Below are 25,619 nucleotides of genomic sequence, written 5' to 3'. Positions count from 1 at the left end.
TTATAAGTTAACACAACAGTTTGTGTGAAAGATTCATATCCTTTTGTTAGCCCACAAGTCTAACCAGACTGCAGTAGCATTCCTACAGCAGCTTCCATAAAGTCACTTAACAGCTTTCCAAGTACTGGGAGTCCTTTTCCTCCTCCAATCCACACCACAGGGATGACATCTCAGAGCAGTAACTGGCACTGCTTTGTGGTACAGCTTTAAACCCTTCAAAGAGCAGTTTATTTTTCCATGACAATAATGCAGCTGCAACCAAACTAGCAGCTAGAAGCCTTTTTAGAGATTAAGTACAATGAAAATGCAGAAAAGATCACTTTGATGTGCTTGAAACAAAGAAGAAACCACAACACCTAAACTAAGAGACTAATAACGTGTCATCTTCATTACAAGTAAAAATTAAGGACTCATTGCAGTCAATTCTAACAGTAAAAACAATATCAGTAGATACTATGAGTATCTAATTGTCATTTTACCAGTTTCTGCCACTAAAGCATATGCAACAATCCCTAACACAAGAAAATTATTCAGTTTCCCTTGGTTTTGCCTTAGAAAGCCAAAAGTTCTTGTTCAGAATTAGTCTGACTTCCCAAGTGGAAGAAGGATAAAGACCCACTAGCTGAAAAAGGCCAACCAGGTTTTATTGTGAGTCTGAGTTCTGCCAATGTGTGTAACTTTGCTAACCAATCCAGCTGTATCTGAGGGGAGACACAAACTGGTGAGGGCTCAGTTCTTGCTTTAAGCTATGGAATAGATGTAGTGGATTACAAAAGAAAGCGAGAAAAGGATTCTAATCCTAGCAGCAAGTTGTACTCTTTTTAAACACCTACAGAGCACACTGAACCTGAAATGGAGCTCTTCATCCAAAAGACTGTGGGATTAACAATGCTTTAAAGGAAAAAGGCTTTTTTCTGTACCTTCTGTTGAAACGCTTCAAATCATGCTGTGATAACATGGACAGGAATTCTCCACAAACTGATTTACTCATTTTGCTACTGCCTCATTAGGGTACAAAACCTCAGCATTTGATCTAAGCCAGCAAGCAATTTTCCAATGCCTCTCAAAATGCCTACAGCAGGAGATACTCCTGCTGTATCTCCACAAGAACACTTAGAACACGAAAACAGATGGAAATCTGTCTGTGGATCCAGCATTGGTCAATGATGCAACAGCTCCCAGCTTCTCAGCACCAGCAGGAGGTTCTGATGCCCAAAGCTCTGACAGGAGAAAGGACTGTGAGAACACTCCTCAATCTGCTGTTGGCAGAAGCACTCGAATTAGTTCAAACTTCACTCACCAGCTGCACACCAACAGCCTTTTCCAGACTCAGCTGCACTAAAGAAGTCACTGATCTCACTCCCAGTCACCATTTCCTCCATCTGCCAGTTAAACTGCTCCTCCAAGTCTCCCAATAGATGCTTCAATTTGATAGAATAAGAGACCTACATCTTACACAGATAAAAGTTCAGGAAGTGCTCCCAGTAACAGCTCGTTCAACAGAGCAGAGGAGGTGGCAGAGGGCAGGAACAAAAAGCCAAGGATATGGCACCACGATGGCCTCTTGCACAGCAGCAGGTATTGCATCTATTTATGTCTTGCTTCACTTAACATAAATTAAAATGCTTTAGTTGAATACCTACAGCAAAGTATCACACCTCACTTGGCTGGGAACAATTCTCTCAACGACTGTGGCAGGTTAAGTGCTAACCAATTATACAGTACATTTTCTAGAAAAGCACAAAACTCAGGACTGGATTTTTGCTAAACTAAATCCAACAATAGTATCTTCTATCTTTATGTATTTTCGAGGTTATTTTTTGACTCAGAGATGAAAGCTATCCAAAACTATAGTTTCAAATAGAAGGAGCAACTCTGCTATGCTATGTAGTCACAGCTTTAAAGATATTAATGGCATTTGTCCTGACAAGCTTTAGCCTTCAGACCACTCTATACAGGACAAAGATCTTTCATACACGGCACTACACACTTGCTAACAAACCTGAGGAGGGGGCAGAAAAGTTAAGAGCGCTAAATAAGGGACAGAATTCCATTTTATACACAAATTCAAGTTACAGATTAAAGAATAATAAGAGCTGATGTTGGGAAGGAGAGTAAAGAACAAAAATTCAGCAGCAGATGGAAAAAGACAGGTGAACAATGTAGTATATAATTGCTTATGCAGAAACCAATGGCTGCTTAGAGGTAATGCCCCATTTCCTTACAGAGATCCAAGATAACGAGTAGAAAAGAAACCCTGGAATAAGCATCTCACAGCCATCTCAAATCTACACTTTGTTTCAGCAGTCTGGATCAGAACACGCAATAACCAATATTTTTTGAAACATAATTCTATAGATTGGAGAGAAGTGCATATCAAAAAATGACACATTGACAGGATTCTCATAGTACATACATTAAACTACAGGAGACTAACTTATGCACAAAAGTAGCAGTGCAGGCTGTTCTGTAATTAAGGCTGCTGCCCTTCATAAATCTGTTTCCAGACATTATTTCCTCTAAAATACTTCTTCAACAAATTATGAAATCAAAATAAGATAATAGGCAGGCCCAAAGTGCCATTCTCCCAACAATATTTAATCATCATCTGCTGCTGACTTACCATCTCCCAGAAAGAGCTTTCCAGCACCGCTTCCCAAAATTTCCTGACATTGTTATACAGCACATTCGTCCACCACCTCTGAGAAAAGCCAAGGAGGATACACCAAGAACCACATAACCCCAGCTTTAATGGGCTCCCACAGACGCTACCTATCACCCAGAGTAAGCACCACATTGAGGCACTCACATTGATTCTTCTTGCCTAAAGAATCCAGCGTGAATGACCTCATTATTCAGGTCTTGCACTGCCAAACGACTCCTCTTTCCATCACTAAAAGGCTCCACGTGGAATGCGGCGTTTAACAAACCCCCCCTGGGTCATTTCTATCTGGCCTTTCCTAGGCGGGATGGACACGGGAAAACTGCCACCAAAAGCCTGACTGGCCTCAACACCTCTGCAGCCCAGTGGTGGCAGGATTACAGGATATTCTCCCACTCCTATGGAAAGCTCCTTAGCTGTCACACCCATGAATTACAGCACTTCGTATGTACTGGCTGCTGCTTAACTCCCTTCGTATCTTTGAAACGAGAATTCGAGCACGCTGAAAAATTTCAGATGCAAATCACTTCAACTAATCAGGACATCCAAGGTGGTTCATATTTTTATCCAGGATGTAAAAGTTGGAGCATAGTCGTCTAGCTCACCGAATCTGAACCATGCTGTCAATATATTTAAAAGATTTTTAGAAAATGGACTGTATGCCACATTTTAGCAAAGTCAAAGTTTACGTTGCTCCATTACCTGATACCTCACTCAGAGAACATGGTGTCAAAAGACCGATTTTCCCTAAAGTGTCCAAAAAACGCAACTGTATCAGTTACTTTTATAAGTCTGGACTAGAGCACCTTGAAACTTTAAACACATAAAAGTATTTTAAAAAGATGTGGTTGCTACATCTCTTAGGCAAATTAACTCTGGGGAGAAGTAGGTTTGTGAAAGTGGTGATACAAAGACATGAAGTTGAATTAACAGAGGCCACTGTAGCAAAGTGACTTTAACTGAATAAACCCCAAACCCGCGGCATTTGCGTTGTACCAGAGCTGAGCCTAGAGCACTCGACCCAAACCATTCAGCTGCTTTGAAGCTGTTTCACGGACAGACTTTCACCAAGCAATACAAAATAAAGACTAAGGTGTAAGGTAAATATACTGAAATAGGAGAAGAAATGAAAGCCAAAACCTGAAGTTAAAAGAAGAAAAAAGGCAGAAGCAGAATTGTGTTTAAGATGAGAATGGTACTATTACTCTGCTCTGTCCCCTCCACTTTTCCTTTATTCCTCTTAACAGACACACAAAATTAAAATACAAACAGACAACCACTGCAATAGATTTAGTGGCTGACCCTTCCTAAATCTTTAATAAATAATTTCTGGAGCACTGCTGACAAACCTAACCCAGTACACTGCACACCCCTCAAAATTACTGATATTTAGTCAAATCTGGTTTTACTCACTAGCAAAGTACTAGTTGATCTTGACAGCAATTTACAGTTTTCTAAAATAAAGAGTGGTCAAGAAGTGCAGTTACAAGTACTACATTTTTGATCTTCCAAGATTTAAATGGACACACGTCTTAACATTATTTTTGCTATTGGGACTTCGGTAAATTGAGAAGCAATAAGTTACTTAATTTCTACAAAATACTCAAACCCTTGACATCACAGTACTTACTGCAAAACAAAAGCTTAATATCAGGTGCATGCCAAGCCAATGGAAGACTGTCAAAGAAAATGTGCTTCCATTGCTATTTCCTCCTCCTGAATAGCAAATTATTTGAAAAAAATATTTTGAAAAATAATCAGAACTTCATTTTACCTTTCACTTCAACAGTAAATAAATATTCCTAATCTAACATTCACAAGACACACTGCCCTGTAAAACTGCTGCTTAATATTCAGCCAAAGAGCACATCTCAAATACATTACTCCTTGTGGAAGACAAGACATGAGAAAGCAACCCCATTAAAAATTGCAGGTTAATACCTCAGTGGAAAAAGGCCAGTGTCAGACACTGCAAGAGAAAAAACCCAACACATTCCCTATTCTGCTTTGGGCACACAAGATCTCTTCGGTTTCAGGTCAATGAGAAGGGGGCATCAAAATTTAAAATTAAAGACTATTAGCAGATCCACTCCAAGACAACAAACACTAAGGCAGGCTGTATTATGTAGCAATGCACCCTAAGCAAAGCGTGCACCACTCTTTTTGGTTTTTTTCCATCACCTCATAATCCAGCTTTCTATGGGCATCACACAAATCCATCAACATGTAGGATGTGTGCAAATCTCTTCACGTGAATAACCTGAATTCTTAGAACCCATGTAAGAAACAGCTATTCCTCACTTCTTTTTCTGTCTCGCTCCATCTTCCCCATAAAGTGAAACCCTTCTTTGGTGCTGAAAACTCATTTTAAAACGTTTTTAAAAGAGATGGTAAAAACCAGGCCGTGACGTAGTTTGCTCTCAAGTCTACTTACACTTTACAGTACAATATGGTAGATATACCCACATGCAAAATTATCCAACATGCGGCAGAAATTTTAAGAAAATGGAAACATAATAGATGAAGACCCTGTGTCCCACCCCGGCCAGCCCTGGCTATATTAGGGAAGGGGAAGGGCCGGGCTGGCCCCGCCGGACCGTGACCCTCAGCCGGGCTGCACCCACCGGCCCCGCGGCCGCCCCCCCCTCAGCGCTGCCCCCGCTCTGCGCACTGCGGGCGCGGCCCCCCCTCCTCCCTCAGCGCACTGCGACCCCCGCCCGCCGCAGCGCCTTCCCCGGCGGCATACCGGGCTCCTCACCGGGGCGGAGCGCTCCTTCCCGGGCTCGTACTCGGGCTCCTTCCCGGGACGCCGCGCCCGGCGGGTGGCGGCTCCTCACACACGAGGGGCGCCGAACCCAGCGCCGAGCGCCGCTCTGGTTCCTCCTGCTGCTGCCGCGGCGGGGAGAGAGGCCCCGCCCCCGGACTGCCACCACCAATGGCTGTGCGGGACGCTGCTGATGGACAGCCCTGCGGACCAATAAACGTTGCGGCGCCCTCCCCCCGGTGCCGCCGCTGAGTGGTGCCGCTCGGCGCTTACGCGAAGCCGAGCCCGCCCGGAAGGTGGCGGCCAATCGGAGGGCATGGGCGCCTTGACAGACAACCGTGAACACCAGTAAGAACGGCGTACCGGCACCGCAAGGCCTGCCCCCTGCGTGCAGCCCATGGCCGCGGGCAGATGGAGCGATCCCGCGGCTGTAGCAGTGCAGGATCTTCGCGGCCTCCGCTCCGTGCTCTGGCCGCTTTTCCTTCACCCGCGCCTGAGCTGCTCCCCTGATCCCGGGCGTGTGGTGTATTCCGAGCAGCAGCTCCCCGGTTCCGCTGGGTCCCCGCGCCAGCGCTCCCGCAGCCGCACGGCCCCCGCACCCTGGTGTGGCAGGCTGGGATCTGTAGTCGGGGTTTGTCCGCGCAATCTCTCGCTCTCCAGGCCTCCACCGTTCTTCCCAACCCCGAGAGCCGGCGGCACTACCCCGTCCAGCCCGGCCCTCAGAGCGCCATCCTCGCCTCCCTCCGTTCCCAGCCCCGCTTCCCCTTCCCGTCCCTCCGGCTCCCCCAGCCCGCCCGCTCCAGCGGATCAGGGACCGGCACGACGCACAGCCGGGCGGGAAGATGATTTTTAACTCGCTCCTGGGGAAACGAGGCCAGGGGCGAGAAGGCCGGGGAAGACAAAAAATAAGGAAAAAGCTGTGCCCGCGCCCAAAAGCGCTTCCCGTCCGTGACCTCTCGTCATGCGTCACTTCCCGGCGGCCGTTCGAGCGCGGAGCCCGCGGCCGTGAGGGGCTGCCCGGGCTGGGACGCGCTCGGGGCCGCTCGCCGGGCGGGGACCAGCTGCCAGGTGACTGCTGTTTGTCACCAGCCCGTGTTTGTGACAGGTTTCACTTCTTGCGGTTGCTGCTGCTGGGTCGTCGCATGGTGCGCTCAGGTAGTTCTGCGATTGCAGCTGCAGGGACTTGCGTAAGTAATAATAAAATACTTGCCCCCAGGCAGGTGTTGAGGTGTGTACTCTTCCCTCCAGCACGGTACAGCGGCCTGTGGAAAAAATGTTCTATGCTGAAGACCTGTGTGGTGTCCTTTGCTCCGTCTTGATTGGTTTCTCTTGTAGTATTCTTTAAAATGCTGTATTCTGATGGGTAAATTTTCAATCCTTTGTCATCCCACTGGTGGCTTCACAGAACAAGAAACACAAGGAGCTACTGGAGAGGGTCCAGCGGAGGCCACAAGGTGATGAGAGATCCGGAGCATCTCTCTTACGAGGAGAAACTGCAGCAGCTGGGCATGTTTAGTCTGGAGAAGACTGAGAGGGGATCTTATTAATGCATATAAATATCTCGAAGGTGGGTGCCAACAGGATGGTGCCCGACTGTTTTCAGTGGTGCCCATTAGCAGAATGAGGAGCAACGGCCATAAAATGAAACAGAAGTTCCACCTCAGCATGAGGGAGAACTTCTTTACAAAGATGGCAGAGCACTGAGACAGCTGCCCAAGGAGCTCGTGGATTTTCCTTCTCTGGAGACATTCCAAAGCCACCTGGATGTGTTCCTGTGTTACCTGCTCCAGGTTACCCGACCTTGGCAGGGGAGTTGGATAGGATGATCTCCAGAGGTCCCTTCCAACCCAAACAATTCTGTGATTCTGCAAAATAGTTGATTAATCAATCAACCAAGATGTTCTTAGAGCTTTGAATTCTCTATTAAGTTTTATTGAACATGCAGTCATGGAGCAGTTAAGTCCATCTAGAGGAAATTTATGAAGCAAAACCCTTAGTGGAAAGACTCATTTGTCTTAGGCATGTGCTGCTGAGCTGCATTAAAGGGCTATACTTAGTGGCCTGTGAAAATAAGCAGTGGGTTTATGTTATGTAATCAGCTTGTGTTGACAAACAGCTACTGGAAAACTTAAAGTAATCCTTGAACTTGTCATCAGTCTTGCACCCAACTTTCCAACCAAGAAAAAGCCCCAGGAGTAATATCCTCAACAAGCTGGGTCTCAGTTGCTGCCTCTGGAAGGATAAGGGCCTATAGTGAGATGCAGTATAGCAGGAGCAGTGATTAGAAAGCAATTCAACATTGGATTTTTTCAAATTTTATTTTATTGTTTGCATTGCCCTTATCCTCGGTAGTTAGTTACTTTTCCAGATCATTTATGATTGATTGAACACGATAGAAGTTGGAGTAGATTACTTGGAAGTACTGCTGATGTTGTTTCTCTCATGTATGAGCAATCTACTTGCTTGAATTTAAAAAAAAGTTTCAGTGCAATTTTTTTATATGGCAGCTCGGTTTTCTTGGAAGTTTGAGAGCCTTTTTCAAAAGTTTTCCTGGAAATTATAGTTACTGTACAGATATGTTTATAAAAATTACTGTGTTTTAATTCAGTCTTGAAAAGTAGTGGGAATTGGACTGCATCAAATAGCTTATAAGTACATTGTTGTAGAGCCCTTCAAAAAAAACTTCATCAGACTGGGAAAAGGGGAATCACTTTTACAAAACACATGGTGAGTCCCACCAAATAAAAGCATTTATCCTGGTGTGCATGGGTTCTTCACTTCATAATCTTTTACTGGCTTTTTTATGCCCTATGAATGAATCATGATGTAGGTCCATGAATCTTCCTCATCCCTGCTTTTAAAAACTGGGATCATTTACCACTATCTAGTCCTGAGATGCTTAAGCAACTTTAGATTAATAGTTACTGAGTTTAGTAATTCAACTTTTTCATCCCTGATTTCCTTTACAACACTTGAGTAAATACTTTAGAGTTTGAGTTTTTTAACTTGTGAGACTTGTGCAGCTAAATGAAGTCTCTGAATGAAAAGCTAGGTCTCCACACAAAACCTTTTAGGTCTATTTTCTCTGAAAAAAAAGTGAAGCTGCAGAACTGGTGATCTGGAGATGGGGGAAGGTCAATGTGATCTTTGTTACAGCACATTGAGGACACAGAAAAAGCCATGAAAAGTTGTAGTTAGAGAATACATGCACTGGTCTTCCTCCCCTTACATTTTCTAAGTCTGCTATGACTAGAACAGCAGATACAAACTGGTCTTCTGCTACACTGATTAAATTCTATTTTAAAACCGATTATTTTTATTTCTTGACATTACTACAGTGTGTACATAAGTACTCTGTCTCAAAACATACATGACTACCACTGCCATAATCATTGTATATATTGTTTTAATATCCATTGTTCACCACATTGGGATTCTTTAATTATTCACCTAGTCTGTAATTATTCACCATTCATTTATTCAATCATTCACCTAGAGGAAAAAACTAAACAAAAACTTGTACATATCTGGTAGTTAGTGCTTTCTGTTTTGCAGTCAGTTTTAACTGTGTTAATGACTGATGCAGAAACATTTTTCATTGTAGTGTTGCTATGTACTGATGACTCATGTGCCTCCTCTAATTCAGATCTGTGCTCCTGAAGCTGCATGGTTCCTATTCAGTGTTTCAGTGAAAGGATCTTGTCATGATCTTGTTCAACAGAAACTTAATTATGTTAGCGTTCCATTCTCATATTGTCACTCAAAACAAGCTATGTAGGGAGCTGATCACAAGTACGTTATCTCTGCATTTATAGATGGGAATTTATCAAAGAAAATGAGTCACAAACTTTCTTTAGAGGTGAATCTCAGAACTGAGTGTTCAACAGCTTTGGGCCCACCAATCCTGCAGCATTGTTGACTTGTGTGGCTCTACAGAAATGGTTTAGTTTTTGTCTTTAGTTTTTGTTTGTTTGCCAGCAGTCTTAAGTACCATACCTTAATCAACTTTTAAAGGAAAAAATGTGCAATGGAAAATATTGTGATAGAACTGAAGTGATTGTGGTTATTTTCCCAACAGTTAGAATTGACACATTCATGTTTGCTCATTTGAGAGCAGAAGCAGGTATTTATTTACTGGACCTTTATGGTTTTTTTTCTGGGAAATGCTTCTCTTGGGCACACAGGGGCTTTCCATCTTCTGTTAAGCAAAGCTCTGTGGTGGATATGCATGAAAGAGCCTGGTACTCATCACAGTTCTTGTATCTGCTGCTCAGAGGCCCAAGGTATAGGAATATTGTTTCTGTAAAGCTGTACCAAAGATTCCACTTAGGAAAATGGGGGACTGTTTTTTCTTTTATTTTTTTCTTCTTTTTTTTTTCCACTTCCCCCAAAGTGGGCATATTTTCCCCCTTTTTTTTCTGATTTAATTTTTAGGATTAAAAATTTTAAAGGACTGTTAGTTCCATCATCAGAAGTTAAATAACCAGTTTTTTTCCCCTGGAACTCTTCTGAAAAATGTTACTAAAAGTGTTATATTTCAGTGTCCGTGAGTAAGCTCGATTTGAATGGCAAATAACTTCCTTCCATGAATAGGGTGTTTGCTAAAATAATTATTTCATAGTGTAAAGGGAGAGACACATGCTGCCCTCTTCATCCTGGAATAGTTAGAATATTTTATGGATATTGAGATGAGGAACTCTTCCTCCAGCATCTGCACAATTTTGTGCTTTCCAGAGATAATATTCAAAATTCAAGGACAGTTGTGTAGATACTGATTATTTCAAGATGAAGTGATGAGTATTGTTCCATCAAGCTTTATTCTCTATTCTGCTGTGTAGGTAAGATATCTTCTTTCACTTCTGTTTCCCTCTGGTTCAGCATGGCCAGTGCTCTCCAGGAAACCCCTTCACTCGAAACCTCTCAGTCAGAGGATGTTGATGCAAAGCTGTCCTTCCTACCTGAAAGACTGAGAAAGAAGCTGCTTCCTTTTCAGGAAAAGGGCATCATATTTGCACTTCAGAGAAGTGGCAGGTAAGAATATTGTATTCAGCTTACTGTATCATATGCTAAAGATTGATGTGAAAATAAAGTATGCAGACATTAAGTAGAAAAATCATAAATTTATGTTTCTATAGTTGAAAGTAAGAATATGATGCTAAAAATAATTACTTTCGGTAAACATTGTTTTTTACAAAGGTTATTCGATACCAGCAGTCTTAGGTGAGTTATGTTGCAGGAATCTTTCATAAACTGTAAGGTAACGTGGTTTAAAATGAGTTGTGGAGGTTTTTTCCACAGAGGATGAAGAGGTTTAATAATGCATTATGCAAAAGAGAGTTGTAGTATCAAAGTTCTCATGTGAAAGGAGGTTGATATCAGTAGGACCATCATTTTTGTTATGTTAATGGAGAATTCCTAAAATAAGTTAATTCACATTTGATTCTTTAGTTTTTAATGGCATGGTAGAGCTGTTAAGGGAATGACTAACAGATCTTGATGCATCTGTGTGGTTTTCTATTTTAAATATGGTACAATTCTGGAGTGTAATCAGGGTGTTCTGGAGCTCACTGAGCTGCAGCAGCAGAGCAGGAGAAGCCTTGCAGAGTGCTCAGTTAGCCAGGGCAGCAGCTGATGGAGTAGGCATTCAACAGTTAAGTACCTGCTAAATCAAAAAACACAGTTTATGCAGCAGAGGCTGGAAATATTTTGCTGAGTAAGACCCTGTTAGTGAGTTACAGGGTCAAAAAGGAGAGGTGGAAATGCTATTTCCACATTTATAAATTTTAGGATATGTGGGCAATTGCAGCCTAAAGCTGTGAAACCACTGTATGCTGTTGTTTTGGAAAGAAATTATGTTGGGGAGGTCTGGCACAAATAGAATTACTGTAGCCTGTGTGGGAAAGATGGATGGAATTAGTTCCTGATTATTTCAGCATCTTGCTGAGAAGGAGAGGCTTAGGGCCTAAGGGGGTTGCTCGCTGATGTTTGTGATTGTTCTCAGGGGAAAAGAAATGTGCATCTTTCCCTCTAAAGGTGAAAAATTAGAAAGGAAATTTTTATCGGCAGTTCTTGGAATTACATGGAACTTTTAATCAATTAAAATCTCTGCATTTTTTCTCTTTGATTCTTTTCCTTTGGCCAAAATCCTTTAGCAGTGCTGTCTCAGGGAATGAACAAACCATCTGTTTTATGCTGCTGGTTTCAGTGGCAGAACAGAAAGATGAGTCCAGCCCTTCACATGAGAGCCTGAGATTTGATATGCTTTATGCTGAATTGGCATTAACTGCTGGTGACCACCAGCCATATCAGACACTTTCTTGCTGAGAATGGGTGGATATAATTTTAATAGATAGCTAAGACTTTGGTAGAATAGACAGCAAAGCCTGTGTGAGAGTTGAATTTAATAAATCCAAAGCCCTTGGTTGCCATAGAATATGCAATTGAGGTGTATATTTGTGTATACAAATAGTGAAATAAGAGAAGCCATTAAAATTAAAGAAACTACACATTTAATTAGTGTAGGCTAATGGATGTATTTGAAAGTGGCATCATCTTCTGCAGGCTCTTGTATAATATAGAGATTCCTTGGGAAGGAGCTTAACTGTAGCACTGAATAAATTTTTATCAAATGTTTCTTTTTTCTTTTTGTTGAAGTAGTAACTATTGCCTGCAGTAAGTATTCAGAAGGGTTTGGAATACCTATTCTAATGACTCTGCCATAGAAGGAATTCTATGTTTTTCATTAGGGTTATGGGTTTATGTTCATTTTTTTTCCTTTAAGTCTTTCACTAACAAGAGTTTTGCATAACCCAGCAGTGATGGTTTTCATGGGACATGCATATGACATAATGTTCATCATGATTGCAAGAAATGTTGCTGCTTGGCACAGCAAATTCTGTGTATAAGCTGGGTCCCATTGAGGAATTGTGTGCACACTCTCAGCCAGCTTCTATATAAAGTAAAGTGTGTTAAGTCAGACTTTCTCAAGGAGTATTTTTTAAATCTGCCCCTTGCTGATGCAGATCTATTTCTCTTCCTGTCCCAAAAGAGAGAACAAGAGCCTCTGGTGCTTGTAGCTGAGTTTTCTTATTAGTTTGTCAGCCCTTGCCTCACAGAAGTCTTTCCCTTTTGTGTACTCCATAATGATTTAAACCTTCTTTCAGTATTCCCAGTGGTACATTTTCTGCAGAAGTGTCTTTTCTAATTTTAAAAATATATAAGCATAGGACTTGAAGTGAGCAATATGTGCATCTCTTCCCATCATTCTTCTTCCCCCAGGCTATGCACTCCCTTCACAGGCATCACTCAACCCATGCTTTGCTGTAGTGGTAGGAAACTGGTGTAGAGCAAGTGCTGGCTGAAGAGATTCAATTAATATCATCTTAGATGAGACAAGAACCCAGCATGAAAAGGGACTTATTATTAGAACAAACTCTTATTTTTTGCATGGAAGGGGCTGGGAGTGAGCTACTAATTCCCTTGTCTCTTCCCAAAGCATAAAATAAATATGCTGTTGTGGTTTGTATTTTTGATTCATTGGTAAATGAATCAAAGGCTTTTCCAGTAGATGCTCCAAAGGCATTATCTCATCTAACAGGGATTGCCTAACACTTTTCTAGGAAATGACAATTCTAGAGCCAACAAGACAGTGTGTGCTTCAACATAAGCTAACACACCTTTTATCTGAAAACATGCCTTAAAGGTGAATAACTGACTGGCTGCTTATTCCTTCCTAGAGGTTATTCTTCAGACACGCCCTTTGGAATGGCTGCCTAGAGATGGATACAATTTATATTCATTATTTGTAGCCTCAAACATTAATGTGCAGAAAAGCTGGGTGCACACAACTTACATCCATGAAGACTATTTCATTTTTATGATTTTCTTTCAGTGAGGGTGTAAGTTACTTTTAAAAACAGCAATAATATATATTTATTTATTTGTATGTGCTTTAAACTGCCTCTTAAATAAAAACCAACCAACTTGTCCCTTCCAGGAGTGTGACCTGTTAGCAACAGACTCAGGAAGTACTGAGTGTTGTTGGGATCAAATGTGTGTGTGTTGTTGGGAAGTGGAAGTGAGCAATTCTCTGCTCTCTGCTGCTTCTTAGTCATGTTTGGGCAGATATGGATAAATCCCCATTTCCTAAGAACTGAGGGGTCACCAAGTGTTAGTGAAGAGGTGGCAGTGTTGAAGCGCAATGCTGTGGAAAAAGTGGTGGAAGCCTTGGTAAAATATCCAAGATACAGAGATCCATGGGCAAGTGACTCAATAGTGTTGATAAGGATGGTGTTCAATCTCATTTGAGCTCACATCTCTCTTTGAATTTATACTGATTTGTACTGCTGCTGTTCACCAATGCCATACTTGGAAAGTCACAGTTCCCATCTATTCTTGTTTTATATCCTCTCCTTACAGAAGTGTGTGATGCGTATCTAGTAATACAAACAATTTGTTCACCTGAATACACTGTAAGAGAGGCATGCTGTTGTTTGAAATTTAGCTCTCATGCTACTGGATATCACTAAATGCTTTATCAAGCTTTGTAGTAAAAACTGTCAGCATGTGATTTGTAAGCATCATTATTTAGAATTGCTTGTCTTGTAGATGGTATCTGTAAAAGATGCCTTCAGACACACAGATATATTTCTTTCCAGGCATGTTGGCAGAACAATTTGCTTAAGCTGGATGCAAAAGAGGACTTGGAGATATTTACCACCAATGAAACAAGCAGTTCCATTATAATTGTATGCTCAACCTGTTTTACTGGGGTGATCTTGTTTCCTCTGTAAGTCTGAGAGGTAATATATTATATATTCAGGAGCATATGATTTTTAACTTCCCATACATGCTGGCCTTATGCTGTTAGACGCAGTAAAAAAAGGAAATGACCATGGATGGCAATATCAGGATGTGCAGAGTTCACATCTGCCACTAAGAACAGAAGTTTTCATGCATCAGTTTTAATGCAAGGGCAATTGTTTTGTTAGGCAGTCCCTATCAAGAGTAAGAAAAAGTTTTATAGTGTTTAATTTTTTTGGATAATGGGCTACAGAGAACCATTATGGCAGTGAAATCATTAGAGAATAGAATGTGAATGTCCTCTGTTATAATATTGAGTCAGTTGCCTACACTTCGAAATAGTGCTTTTTCCCATTGACTGTGTCTCTGATCTCTAGCAAGTTACACAGGAGGAATACATTGTTAGTTAACTCTTTGTTAATTAAACCAGACTATTCCTTCAGAAATTATAAGTCTTGGTAGAAATTAATTCCCCCTCTCCCATCTTCAAAGTAGACCAGAAAACCAAAGGTTCAAATCATAATTTCCTTGAAGCTGATGAACACAGCTGAAAGATTCTTCACTAGAGAGGCACAGCATATACAGTCTGCTGAGGGTTTAGCAGCTGGACCACAGAATTGGCAGCTCTTGGGCAGGAAGCAAACAGAAATGTTTGGAATTCCCAGGCACAGCCCTTGGTAGGGTGAGGAATTTCTGATACAAGTCCTATTTAAATTCTTATGCAAATTTCTACACAAATTTCTTTAACTTTCTAGGATGTATTATCCATTGAGTAGTATGAAAGGTATAATTTCCATTTGAGTTGGGTGTCTAAGGAAGCTATAGTTTTGGATTTTGGAAGCTGATAGAATAAGAGAAAATATGTTCAGCCCATGCACTCCCATGCACATTTTAGTTTCTGCTGGAGCAGTAGGCCCTTTTGTCCTACATTTTTCTATAACTATTTTGCACTTTCACTCTTATTTTTGTCATCATTACTGAGTTTGCGTCTCGATTTTATATTGTCTATTAATCTTTCTTTCTCCTTCTGTACAATGTAATTGTTGCTTTCTGTCTTGTATTGCCTTTTTAAGTTAGCAGAACTTTTGTTTTACTTTGCTTTTATCTCTGCTATTTTTGATCTGTGATTACTGATTGATTTGCTCTTTCAGTGTATTTCTATTCTTCAGTTTCTTATCTTTGATAGTAGCTATGAATAAGAGTATAGACTTGTCTTTCAATTCCATTTGGAAGCACTAAGCCTAGTTGCATGTCTGTATATCTCTTCCTGTCTATATCTAATTTTTCTGTCCTTTGTTTGAAAGGTCATAGGTTTCTGCAAGTCGATGTTGTGATTAAATGCAAGACCAATCTGCTTTTTACCAGTGTCTAATTTTTTTTTCAGAATCAGCTGCATGGTTTAAAGGAACGCTTACAAAAATATTTTACAGGCTACTCTTGAATTTTTTCCAGTTACACTGACTTCAATAAAAGCCAAATTACTTAAATTTGCATGTTAGAAAAAGAAATTACCTTCACTTTTTTTTTAACATGTCTCTGAGTATTTCTTTAAATATTACATTTTAATTTGTATTTGGTGGCTTGCAGATCAAGTGCCATCAACGAGTCTCCATTATTTGTAGAACTTGAGATCAGAGATCAGATTTGAAGAAAACTAATTGTAACTTTTTTTTGATTTCTGTCTCTAGTCTCAGTGGTTTGTAGTTAGATAGCCTGAAAGAGCTGTTTGAAACAAGGCATAAGTCTCTTGCTAGAGTAAGAAAGAAATAATCTTTTATTCCAATATATTCAGCAACTCAGATGTATAAAATTATTACAATTTTCTGATAAATGTGGGTCCTCAAACCTGCATTATAACAGGTGAGCAGTTATCTCCAGTCTTAGAGAACAAAGCACAGAAGTAATCTCTGGGGAACAAGAAGGGGATTGCTATTTAGTGAATATGGAGAGGATCAAACAGTTAATACATTTCAGCTCTGAGGGCTAAAGAAAGATTTCATTTTTTTTAAGACGTTGGTTTGTAATGATTCAGAATACATCTCACATTTGAGGAGTGCCAAGGAAGAGAGGGATGAATAAATGAAGATGCTAGCTCACAGAATGAGGTTCAGATGCAGGAAGTATGAATGAGAGACTGAGCCAAATTCTGCACAGCTTTCGTAGCCAGGGAAGCTTGTTTGGAAGTGATGCTGGAGGAACTGGGAAGCAATTCAAATAGAACAAAAAATGCATTGTCAGTAAGTGAATCTAGGATATAATTCAGGAGAGGAGCTATGTGAGGTGAAAAAGAGAAAAAGAAGACTTAAAAACAGAAAAAAACTCAGTGGTGGAAATACAAGAATTTACCTGGGTTTAAATGTGGACTTGTAGCAGCAGGACTAGAGAAGAAAATGCAGATTTTAGAAATGCAGGGCACAATTTGTTAGGATGGAAGAGGAGAACCAAGTGAGATAAAGGTTGCAAGTGTGGGTAGTAGATTGTCAACAGTGATAGAGGGAGGGGAAAGGGGAAATGAATTGGTGTTAGCTGTGTGCAGGGAAGGTTTGCAGTGTGGGAATCCATGATGAGAAGTTGGTGTGTAACCACAGCACCCAGGAGAGGACAGAGGGAAGGGAGCAGTTCTGAGTGTGAGACAAGTCACTTAAAAGAGTCACATTCTGACTGACTTAATGCAAGTTGGAAGGAGAGGAAGAACACAGGCACAAGGGAAAAGTGCCCCAGATCACCAGGGAATGCAGAGTTTATAGGGAAAGTAGTGATAAGTATCTCCATTTCATTGAAAGCCAGTAGACTGCACACTGAGGAAGGTTTCTGCTGCTGCTCACAGGTATTTCAGTCATGCCAGTTAACAGCAAGGTTAACATTTGCAGCCTCGACTGTCAGGAGCTGAAAATAGTTGAAATTACTCTGTTTTCTTGCATTGAGTCAGCTGCTGAACTCATTTGTCTCTGAAGCCAGTGACTGAATAGATGAGGAGTTTTCACTGTCACTGTTGGGTGTCTTTTTGGCTGGAAGTTTTTCTAACCTAAAAACCTATTGATGTGTCTGAGCTTCACCTTCAGCTTGACCACTTTGTTACATGTTATTCCACACATCTTTGCCAAAGCTAAAATACCAGAACGTGTGGTCTGAGAGGTTTCAAATACTAATGAAACATTTTAGGTGGGTTTTTTAGTCACATGTAGAGAGGAGTGTTGGAGAAAAGCATAAGACAGCACAATGATTCTCCTCTACACTCCTTTTCAGAATCATTAACAATGCAGATGTGGCAATTTAGTACATCTTATGTTAAATAACAGGATGGGGTTTTATCACTTAGGAGTTTTAAAAATACCTAGTGTAGTTCAGGAGCAAGGGTAAGATTTATCTTACATCTTCTGGACCTGCAACATTATTTTTGCTGCAACACCCTTGATTATTGTTGCAAGGGAGGCAGCTCTCTTTGTTCCAGTTTTAGGACTGCGTGCTGTGATTACTGACACACAAATGTAATGGTTGCTTGCGCAGTTTTATATAAAAATGTTCTAAGTTCAGATTCCTTAAATAACCCTTGGTTGAGATGTTAGTGCTGAAGTGTTGGCTTGTGAGTAGGAGGTAAATTATATGTTGTAGTGTTATATAAAACTGACTCACATGAGTAGGTGAGAATCCCAAGAATATCAGGACACCCACACCAGTGAAAGAAAGACTCAAGCTTCCTCTGTACAACATGTTCCAAAGCCTGCATTAACAAAAAACAGCTTTAATTTGCTTGAGTAGTAACAAAATTTTTCAGTGTTTTAAAAAATGAAGTGCTACAGCTTTGACTGTTTGCCTTGGAAAATGCATTTAGAAGGGAAGGAGTTCGTTCTGAAAAAGCTACCTGCAGTTCTTAGTGGTTTTCCCTGGATAAATAGCTGCTGAAAATCAATCAAGAAGTTAAATTACCCGTACAAGCAAGCAACAGATGTATTGGATTGCTGTACCCCTTTAGTTTTTAGTCTACCATGTAAGGAAGCACAACTCTCTAGACAAGATATTATCTAAATATTTCTGTAGTTACAAGAAAGCTCTAACACCACCTGTTTGACTTGGTAGGATCCTAGGTTGTAGAGACCTTAATTCCAGTGTGTTGTTAATCAATATTCCTCCAAGAGCAAGGTTCAAAATGAGATTCTTTCTCTTTACAAAAATACCTTACTGCAGTAGCCATAACTAATAGAAGAAACTTTAGCTGTATTGTTTGCATGGTTAATAGTGCTGACATTTCAAAAGGGATGACCCAAATGGAACCCAAAAATAGAAATTATTTTCGTTTAAATGTTTCTTCTTCCTGAAACTCATTTTATAAAACTGTGTTAGCATTAACCTTCTGATGCAGACTATTTTTGTATAGCTCTATGGCATATGCCACATGAGCTTAGCCTCAGTTTCCTTCTGTTTCTCCAATGAACTCATCTGCGTAAAATTTAAAGATCTGCTTGTCCTTCTGCTTTGCGAAGTCGATTCCAATCTTCTTGACATCAACACAACCAGTGTTTTTTGAGGCTTGAAAAATTGTTCTTTCTGTCCTTTTAGAGGCAGAGCTTTCCTGATAGAGCTTTCAGAGGGCTCTGTCAGGAGTTTTGGGTTTCTTTCTTAGCTCCTTCCTGTTTTTTTTTTTGCTTGCTTCAGGTTTCTCTCCAAGGTTTGCTGCAGTAAGAATGTATAAAATAAATGTATAAATGCACCTTTGCCTGGTGCTTGGTACCTTTACAAGGTATCAAGTACCAACCAAGCCTATTCTGATAGTGCTGAAAGTCTGGTTCTGGGGTTTTGACTCATCAAGCTTTGGGTGGTCCCTTCAACTATGGATTATCTACATGCAGAAGAAGGCTGGGGTTTGTGTACAGGCTCAGGTGCTTGCCTTTGTTCTCTTCAGTGAACAGCAGTAAGGTTTTGGACCTGTGTGCACCTGAGGTGCACCAGCACAGCACACCTTGCTCTGTGCAGGGATGTTCACTCACCAGGGTACATCCTCTCTCAAAGCTCTTTGTGTTTGCTTGATAAAAGAAAAATGTAGTTTTATTTTCAGGCTAATACACCTCCAAATGCTGGGGCTGTTAGTGGAGGCCCAAATGATGGTTCCCTTCTATTTGTGAAAGATCCTGCTGTGTCTGGAGGCCATTGCTAACCCTACACTGCAAAAGGGTTATGAATAGTAGCAAGGTTGTAGCAGCATGTGCAGTGCATCCCAATGAGATTCTTCTGCTTTCTGCTAGGAAAAAATAGATTTCCTTGATGAATGGACAGAGATTCAAACACAAGCCACAGGATTCGCTCTGAAGAAGGGAAACATTTAAAGATTAAATGCAAAAGAATCTGAAAGAATTTGCCATTGACTGGTGCTTTTTGCATGGTTGGACTTTGCTGCTGAGAGCAAGTGCATCTAAGACATCTCAAATTCCTTTTTTCCATGCTTTTCTGAAACTTTTGACCATGTGGGCTGAGCTTCTAACAGGATATGAATCTGTGTATCATAGCTCTGATTTATATTCTTGGATAGAGCTATTATTAAGGTGTCATATGAACAGATGGGACATGAATGATGAAGCTCAGATTGGGTAACTACCAGTTGAGAGGAAATGACTAATTGAACTTCAGAGAACAAGAAGTCTGTCTTCTTGCAGTCAAAATATGTGAAACAAAAATACATATTTGTCCCTTCAATGTAGCTGAAGATCTGTTTCTTCTGCTTTTGACAGCATGGAACCTTTATGTCCATGTTGGCAGCTTGTCTGACTGCAGTACTGTAGAACATACTGAAGTTTGTTTTAAATACAGGCTGCATATTTTTAAGATTATGTAAAGTATTGCTTTTTAGCAGCTTAGTGCAACTAACTGTTAGGTATCTTGTAAGTTCTGTGTGATGTGGGCTATAAAGATGGGGAAGTTCTTTACACTTCAAATCTAATTGTCGTGATTATAAACTGGAGACATTTCATGATTTTCCTCTCCTCTATAAGATGTTTTTCATTGCCCCAGAATCCAATGAAAATAATTTGGACTTCTTATGTTTTGTAACTACATTAGGCAGACATCTTTAGAATTCTTACATTAAAACTGTGAAAGCTACACAGATGAATGCTTTAAAATGCATTATGTCATAAAATAAATTGAATATCCTCCATTTCCACTTCCATTAACTCCTACCTGTATCATAAACTCAATCTTGTGTGCCATGTTAAAATTTTGTCAAGTGTGAGTGTCAACAATGTTAATTAGATGGCATAAATTAGCAATTTAAAAGCTGTAACACTTCAGGAATTTGAGTCTGAGCAGTGTGGATCCAAGCAGTGATTCATGTCACTAACTGTATAATCACAGGGGACTTTACACATTCAGATAACTCTAACTGGAGCTTTAAAACCAATTTAGTGCACTTGATTGATCTCAATCTATGATGTGTCTGGTCAAATTTTAAATGGTGAAAAATGGCTGGATTGCAAGTACAGGAAGAAAATCCCAACTACTTATGACAAAGCAATTTCATCATTGGGCAGGAGAGTGTTTACTGTCAAAATATCACCATAGATACCCAGCTTTAAGCATAGGGGTGTTTCTGTGGCCCTGTTTCTATTGCTACTGCAGAAATGAGGAAGATAAAACTGTGTTGATCACTTAATGTAACCTCTGTTTGCAGAGTTATTATGGGTAAATTATTATTATGATGATGATGGCAGCTACTTTGTACTTTCCTTCATTTACCAGCAACAAATTGATGAGTTTCTATAAATATTTTAAAGTCATCAACTTTGTTGCTGCTACATAAGAAATTTAACTTAAGGACATAATCAGTAGAACTTAATAGACAAGAAAACAGGAGATACTCTATAGCAGCAAAGATTTTATGAGTACAGCCTGAAAATGAGTGCAAAAGAAAAGCAGAACCATTTCTTGTCATCAGATAAAGTCATCAGTGTTTAGGTGGCTACATTTCACTGTGGTGAAGAAATCTAGCTTTATGAAAAACATCTTCCTGTGGTTGACATACTTTTAAAGTGGGTAGTTTTTATTTGCTATTCAGTTTCTAATTGTCCGAGTAGTTTGTAAATCACTCTGATGTTCTTCATTTTTGCTTGTTATCCTGAAGGGAAGAAGGAGCATCCAAATAGTTCACCTATGCCAAAGAGTATTGCAACAGGATCTTACCTATTCTCACTTTTGCTGTTTGTCTGAACTGGCATAATTAACATTTCACTATTTATGCAATTCTACTAAAATTTAAGTTGATTTGCTGAGAAATACTGTATTTGCAGCAGAAGTTGGCAAGGAATACTTTTATTCCTGTCCTCTTTACCGCATTTTCTTGCTACCAGATGCAGCTTGGTTATTGCTATATTTGTACTTCAGCTCTGATATTCCTACAACAAATAATCTTTATTGTTGAAGAAGGTCTGTGGTTTATTCTTGAGCTGTCTCTGCTCTGTAGCTGTTAGTTGTAGCCTTACTCATTTGCTGCATTTGTGTAAGGAGTACTACTACAACAGTGGGTTATTGTGCATTCCAATTGATTTCAGGCCTCAAACTGTTTTTTAAAAACATGATTCATGTACTGAAAGCAGTTGGCCTCAAAGAATCTGCAAAAAAGAAAGACTTGTTTTGTAAACTTCAGTTCAAGCAATTAACAATGAGTACTGAATGGAAAAAAAAACCAGTCTTTGAGCAAAAACTGACATTATTTTTAAATTAGAATTGTGTGTTAGTTGTCTGCAAATAAATGTCTTTGCCCAGCTGCAAATCACAGACATTAAGGTCTCACAATCATGAGTTGCCACTAAAAATAATTGTCTTCCTGCCTTTTTATTCCTTTGTAAATCTGTGCAGACTTGGGGGCTTTGTTTTGTTATATTTTCTTCCTATGTTTTCTTTGCTCCATCCCTAACAGCTGGGGAGGGGAAGTTGCAAACCAATTGCAAATAGATGGTTTGTTGCTTATAAAAATGGAGTTGTATAAGAATTCATTTTGAATCAATTTTTTACCTCAGTTGACTGAAACTGCAGAAGTTAGTAGACACTGGAATTTATACTGGCAGGCAGTGAGCAAACAGCATTATACTGTGGTTCTGAAAATATCAAACATTTTATCTTTTTTTGGCCAGCTACACTAACTCCACAGTAGCTACCGCTAAAAAAGCAGTTCTGTATTACTTGGAAAGATTTTTCTGGATCAAAATTCAGAATGTTTGTATCTTGTTGTGTTAAATTTTGTTAAAGACATTGAGACCTGGAAGATCTTTCCCATTTTTTCCAGGAAGGAGCACTACATTTGAGTTACACAGGCAGTGGGTACATATAGAATCCCAGAATGGTTAAAATACTCTTAAGAAATTAAAGTAAAAAATGGCATTTAATGTTTCCAAAATGTAAATATGCTGAACAGAATTTAATATTTATGACTGGGGACTCGGAGTTGTCATTGTCTTTACACAGAGTGGCATTGCCAAGTGACTCCAAAATGGGCAAAAAATCAAATTCATTTTCTAATACTTTAGCTGGTACAATTGGTGGGGGAGAGGGAGTGTCTGCTTCTATTTCAAAACAAATGTGACAGCTCAGAAAAGCACATTTTTAAAATCAATCTGAAATACAAATGATCCTTAATCATGAAGTACAAAAGCATTGCAGTTTCTGAAAGACAAAAGAAAATTGAAGGTACACTTCTTGACTTGGAAGTGTCTCTTATAATTGCAATTAATCTATTCCTGGACCTAAGCAGAAATTCAGTTTTGCAATTGCAAGTTCTGCAGTAATGTCAGCAAACCGAATAAACATTTTCAGAATAATTGTTGTACCTATTTTCAGTTCATACCAAATTCACTTTTTGAGGGTGATATCTGGAGGAATGAAGTCACCTTTTTTCCTTTCATTGGTTCTGTAAAGCCAGAATTTTAATTTATAGTAAACAATTTTTAAGTATTGGTTTATGTATTATATTTTGTATTAATTTCTGCTTTTCCTTCCCCTTTTTGTTTCTTATTTAGGTGTATGATTGCTGATGAGGTAAGTGATGTTCCTGTTCCTCTAACACCGTCTTTTCTGGTGTTAATGCACTTTGTGCAGATGTAATTTTTTTTTGTTTGAGAGGTGTGGGCAGAAAGGCTGGTAATAAAAGAATCCTAATTTGTGTGATAGTCAGCAGATATCCTGAAAATACCTAAGTGAGGGAAAAAATGAAAGCTGACATAAGTTTAGAAGAATCCTTGAGAAAACTTAAAAGGTTACTTTTAATTGTAGGTTAAATCTCCTGTACTGTTACATTTATAAAACACTGACTCAGTTGATTTTTTTAAGTGCTTTATAATTGCATAGTGAGCTATTTTTAGTGCATTATTAGACATTCCTGGCCCAAAAAGATTTTTAACAGATATGGTTTCCAAAGATGAATTTTTTAAAGTGCTCTCATCAAGTAGTAATAGTAAAATTCATTGTATCCATACATTTAAAAATATATGTTGTATTTCATATCAGGGAAATCTGAGTCCAGAATTTCTTCCCCCAGATAAAATATTTTTGTAATAATGTTCTCGAAGTATTGTCAGTATAAAACCTTTCTGAAAAAGAGAATTGCTGTAGTCTCACAATTCCAATTTGGGTTTTCTTGACACACTAGGAGGGAGATGGATTATTGGGATTTAAGCATCTCCTCATACTATAAAAATCTCATTACATCTGGAGATAAACTATCCTGGCATAGAATGCAAAATATCTGGGAGCTGTGGAGAATACAAAAGTATTCAGGGGAAGAGAACAGGGAAGCTTGGGAAAAATCAAAATATCAGCAGTAGCTTTTTTTTATTAAAGCTGTTTATTTCCAGCCTTGAACTAGAAAATGAGCTGTGCATAATTATGTTAGCAATAAAAAGTCCTGGAAGATACATTTATTCCAAAATAAAAGTTGTATATTTTGTAATGACAATAGGTGTGGCACTGGAGGGATATTGTGCACTGGTGTGTATCCTGTGCTTTTTGTCCTATCTCTAAATAAGAAAATGTTGGTAAAATTAAATATCAGTATTGTGAGCTTTTATGTAAAAAGAAATTATGGAGGAAAACTCAAGGTCAGAGAATTGCTGTACATATCCCTGGATTGTGTAACTATGTAAGGATTAAAGTAAGATAAAACCAGTATTTATTGAAAGGTGATATCCAAATATGTTTCTATTTCTTCTCAGAATGAGGACAGATAAAATTTTTCCCCTAAAATTTCAGTGTCATCCATTTCCATGCTGGAGAAAGATGGGTTTATATCAAAACCAAAGACCATAATATTTTCTCCAGTTTTTCTAGTCTCTCACATTGTTACCTACCTGCTGATCAGCTCTGTGGGGTCTGCATCCAGCCCTGGTTGTGCTGCTGATAAAAGCCTTGCTTTTATTCCATATTCATTTCAACCCAGTGCCTGGATTATCACCAAGGCCTGCACAGCCTGAGTTAGGGCACAGCCATGGCAGCAAACTAAAAATGAATCTTATTTTGTTGTTTTTTTTTCACTTGGAGTTATTTTCAGATAATCTAAGAACTGCTGGTGACACAAGGGGAACTTGCAGGAAAATTTTAATGAAAACTTGGCAATTTTGAATGACAACTGAGTATCACAGTAGCTTTCCTATTATTTTCTTTCTAGTACTAGGGAAATCTCTTCATTACATCATTAAGTCAGTCCATTTAGACTCAATACTGGAGATGTAAGTTGTTTTATGTCTCACTGCTGTGAGTAGTTAGATAGCAACAAATCCACTCAGATATCCACTGGACTCCATGGAGAACCTGCCCAGAACATTTTAAGGCCCATTTCTGCTTGGGTGTTTCATAGGAGTTGGGAACTATCTCTTGCCATGTGAACAAGCTGAGAAAATAGCTGCATTCTTTGATAATTTTTTTTTTTTTTTTTTTTGGGTGTGTGTGTGTGTGTGTGTGTGATATTTTTTAACCAAAACCCTAAATTCTGACTCTTATAGACATCTGTTGCCATGATTATTCACAGATGGGAGCATTCCCACCTTGGCAATAGGAAGCATGTACGTTCCTGTTAAATGTAGATTTTTGAATCCTCCCCATGTGTGTACATCTGAATTCTCACTCGCTGGGCTGTCTCATCTGTGGTGCAGGCCAAGGAGAAACCATCAGCCCTGGTGAATCAGAGCGGGAGTTGCTTTTTGTTGACCCACTGGGTCAAACCCAGAACTCTTCCTACAGGTCTGTGTTCCTCACTTGCCTATGCAATTGAGGACAAAGTTGTTGTTATTGTAAGAAGGCATCCTGTATTTTTCTTTCCTTTGCATAGTCTTTTTTAAATGTTTTTAGTAGCTTCACAAGTTAAAGTGTTTTGATTTTTTTTAGTCTCTCCTATTAAGACTCTGAACTGAAAAT

The 25,619-nt window shown here is 39.6% G+C and overlaps 2 protein-coding genes across 14 annotated transcripts in view; one reads left to right on the top strand and one right to left on the bottom strand.

Annotated features, from left to right (window-relative positions):
• Positions 1–5,829, bottom strand: part of R3HDM1 (R3H domain containing 1) — a 79,753-nt gene extending 73,924 nt beyond the window's left edge. For 3 of the 11 annotated variants that reach the window (XM_030952251.1, XM_030952257.1, XM_030952258.1), the window contains exon 1: positions 5,409–5,794. The gene's annotated coding sequence lies outside the window, so the exon portion shown is untranslated. Of the gene's footprint in view, positions 1–5,408 lie in introns of all 11 variants that reach the window. The other 8 variants (XM_030952263.1, XM_030952259.1, XM_030952261.1 and 5 more) reach the window with 7 other exon arrangements.
• A 522-nt stretch (positions 5,830–6,351) lies between these two features.
• Positions 6,352–25,619, top strand: part of ZRANB3 (zinc finger RANBP2-type containing 3) — a 40,076-nt gene continuing 20,808 nt past the window's right edge. For 2 of the 3 annotated variants that reach the window (XM_030952266.1, XM_030952265.1), the window contains exons 1-3: positions 6,482–6,613; positions 10,305–10,457; positions 23,231–23,249. In XM_030952266.1, coding sequence (XP_030808126.1) covers positions 10,306–10,457; positions 23,231–23,249 — 171 coding nt within the window. In that variant the 5' untranslated portion in view covers positions 6,482–6,613; position 10,305. Of the gene's footprint in view, positions 6,614–10,304; positions 10,458–23,230; positions 23,250–25,619 lie in introns of all 3 variants that reach the window. The other variant, XM_030952267.1, reaches the window with a different exon arrangement.

Source organism: Camarhynchus parvulus, chromosome 7 (assembly GCF_901933205.1).
Source record: "Camarhynchus parvulus chromosome 7, STF_HiC, whole genome shotgun sequence".
Lineage (NCBI taxonomy): Eukaryota > Metazoa > Chordata > Aves > Passeriformes > Thraupidae > Camarhynchus > Camarhynchus parvulus.
This window is presented reverse-complemented; position numbering and strand designations above follow the sequence as displayed.